Source organism: Sphaeroforma arctica, assembly GCF_001186125.1.
Source record: "Sphaeroforma arctica JP610 unplaced genomic scaffold supercont1.3837, whole genome shotgun sequence".
NCBI classification, from domain to species: domain Eukaryota; class Ichthyosporea; order Ichthyophonida; genus Sphaeroforma; species Sphaeroforma arctica.
This window is the reverse complement of record NW_014036721.1, coordinates 1-2977: the sequence shown is the minus strand read 5'-3', so window position 1 is coordinate 2977 and position 2977 is coordinate 1. Positions and strand designations below refer to the sequence as shown.

At 42.6% G+C, this 2977-nt stretch overlaps 1 protein-coding gene across 1 annotated transcript; it reads left to right on the top strand.

Moving 5' to 3' along the window:
- Positions 1–368: 368 nt before the first annotated feature.
- SARC_13861 (hypothetical protein) lies at positions 369–2767 on the top strand (the record flags this gene model as incomplete). Its single annotated transcript, XM_014292008.1, has 3 exons — positions 369–451; positions 1614–1747; positions 2314–2767. The coding sequence occupies 3 exons, from the start codon at positions 369–371 to the stop codon at positions 2451–2453; spliced, it is 357 nt and encodes a 118-aa protein (XP_014147483.1). The 3' UTR covers positions 2454–2767.
- Between the last annotated feature and the right edge of the window lie 210 nt (positions 2768–2977).

Genomic DNA, 2977 nt, shown 5'->3' with positions numbered 1-2977 from the left:
TTTGTATGTATGTGTGTCAGAGGAACGTGTCTCTTCACGTACATATATGTATACAACTCACAACACACTGATGATCTTGTTACTATACCTTGCGCATACATACATATACGTATGCATCTTCAAACGCTCTCGATCTTGTTTCTGTACATATATACTCATACATTTACATCCACACTCGTATATATACACAAATACTCGTACATATACACTTATACCCTTGCATTTGCCTATATACTCTTGCATATACATAAATACTCATACATATACCTATACACTCATGTATATACATATATCACAATGTACAACACACAGGGGTACACTCAACACCTCCAAGGAATCCCCCTCCGAGAAGACCCGCCAAAAAGCGGATGCAGCCAAGCATACCACCACACCCACCCAGCTCTGCGGTGAGGAATGGCTCTGTGCCCGTGCCTAGACCTCCCAAGACAAAGTGTGTATGAATGGGCTTGTATGTGTGTGTGTTGCATTGTTTTGTACTTGTGTTGGTGTGTGTGTTTTGTATTGTTTTTCACTTGTGTAGGTGTGTGTGTGTTGTATTGTTTTGTACTTGTGTAGGTGTGTGTGTGTTGCATTGTTTTGTACATGTGTTGGTGTGTCTGTGCCCGTGCCTAGACCTCCCAAGACAAAGTGCGTATGAATGGGCTTGTATGTGTGTGTGTTGCATTGCTTTTGTACTTGTGTTGGTGTGTCTGTGCCCGTGCCTAGACCTCCCAAGACAAAGTGCGTATGAATGGGCTTGTCTGTGTGTGTGTTGCATTGTTTTGTATTTGTGTTGGTGTGTCTGTGCCCGTGCCTAGAGCTCCCAAGACAAAGTGTGTATGAACGTGCGTGTATGTGTGTGTGTTGCATTATTTTGTACTTGTGTTGGTGTGTGTATGTTGTATTGTTTTTCACTTGTGTAGGTGTGTGTGTGTTGTATTGTTTTATACTTGTGTAGGTGTGTGTGTGTTGTATTGTTTTGTACTTGTGTAGGTGTGTGTGTGTTGCAATGTTTTGTACTTGTGCAGGTGTAAGGTTTGGGGGGGGGTTGCACATGGGATCTATTGGATTGCTTTGCAAGCGCACTCTAGGCGTATCAACTACGAACATCTCTATATACATACCCACTTTCCTTTTAGGGTTCTAACGGTTTAAGTTATATACGTATCCATATTTCTTCGCCAATTGACATACGTTCTTATACCGTCTAACCATTTAAATTGAATACGTATCCATATTTCTTCGTAAATTGATATACCTTCGTATACCGTCTAACGGTTTACACTATATACGTATCCATATTTCTTCGTAAACTGACATACCTTCTTATACCGTCTAACGGTTTACGTATCCATATTTCTTCGTAAACTGACATACCTCCTTATACCGTCTGGTTTAACTTTCAAACTGACATACCTGCTTATACCGTCTAACGGTTTAACTTTCAAACTGACATACCTGCTTATACCGTCTAACGGTTTAACTTTCAAACTGACATACCTGCTTATACCGTCTAACGGTTTAACTTTCAAACTTATACCATCACACCCATACGTATACCTTTCAAACTTATACCGTCACACCCATACGTATACCCCTCCTTGCCATTGCAGACCCCCAACCGCCAAGAACAGCTCAAGTATTGCTCTCACGAACATTTACGGCGGCACAACCAGTGCCGAGAAAGTCATCCCACAGCTGGAAAGCGCTCTGTTTGCTCAGCGACAGCTTCTGGAAGAACTATACAGTACGTCATATGTGCCGATGCGTTGCTCTCCACGGTCGTTTGTGCGTGTATGGTGTGACTTGCGTATATTCAGTTATGTTATATTCAGTTATGCATATATTCAGTATCTGCATGTTGGTTTGTGTTATGTGTGGTCGTTGGTGGTTACCTACATGTAATGAGGAAGTGCATGTTACTATGTTACTGTGTGCTCTATGTCAATCGTTGTTGGTGGCTTTCGCGTCCACTAGAAACGGTCGAACGAACTATACAGTATGAGTCGATACGTTGTTGTTTGTGTGTGTATTGCGTGGTTTCTTGCATATATTCATTATCTGTATGTTACTTTACTTTGTGTATATTTGCATATATTTATTATCTGTATGTTACTTTACTTTGTGTTATATGTCAACGTTGTTGGTGTTGTTCGCCTCAACCGGAAAGCTCTCCGTTCGCCCAGCGACACAAGCTGGAAGACCTACACAGTTTTAGGGTTTAGGGTTTAGTACGGGTTGCCATTTAGCTACATAGTCATGTATGCATATACATCGGTGTGAATATAAACAACCTGCTTGTCTCTACCACAGCCCCCCCTGCAGGCGGTGACTCGGCTGTCGTGCCCATAGAACAGCCGCCGCTGCTCAGCCCAGCTGAACGGATCTGTCAGGAGGTCATAGATAAGTTGCAGAAACTATTAGCAGAGGTCAAGGAAGACGCACGCAGCTAAGAACCCTAAACACCCTAAAAACCCTTAAAAGCTGAGAACGGATAACCCCTAAAACCCTAAATCAAACAACGGGGATGCAAAGTTGTTATGGGGACATGCACAGGTACACTAGTCATCTGGTGGCGGTCTCATGCAACAGGCGACGATCGCACTACGTGAAACCACCTGAAACTCAACTGTAGGGTTGAATGGGGATATAAAACTTTATACAGACATCTGGCAATTAGTTCAAGCGTTAGTGCTTTATGAGTTGAATGGGGATATAAAACCACCTGAAACTGGACAGTAAGGTTGAATGGGGATATAAAACCACCTGAAACTGGACAGTAAGGTTGAATGGGGATATAAAACCACCTGAAACTGGACAGTAAAGTTGAATGGGGATATAAAACCACCTGAAACTGGACGGTAGGGTTGAATGGGGATATAAAACCACCTGGAACTGGACAGTAAGGTTGAAGGGGGATATAAAACCACCTGGAACTGGACTGTAGGTTTGAATGGGGATATAAACCCACCTCAAA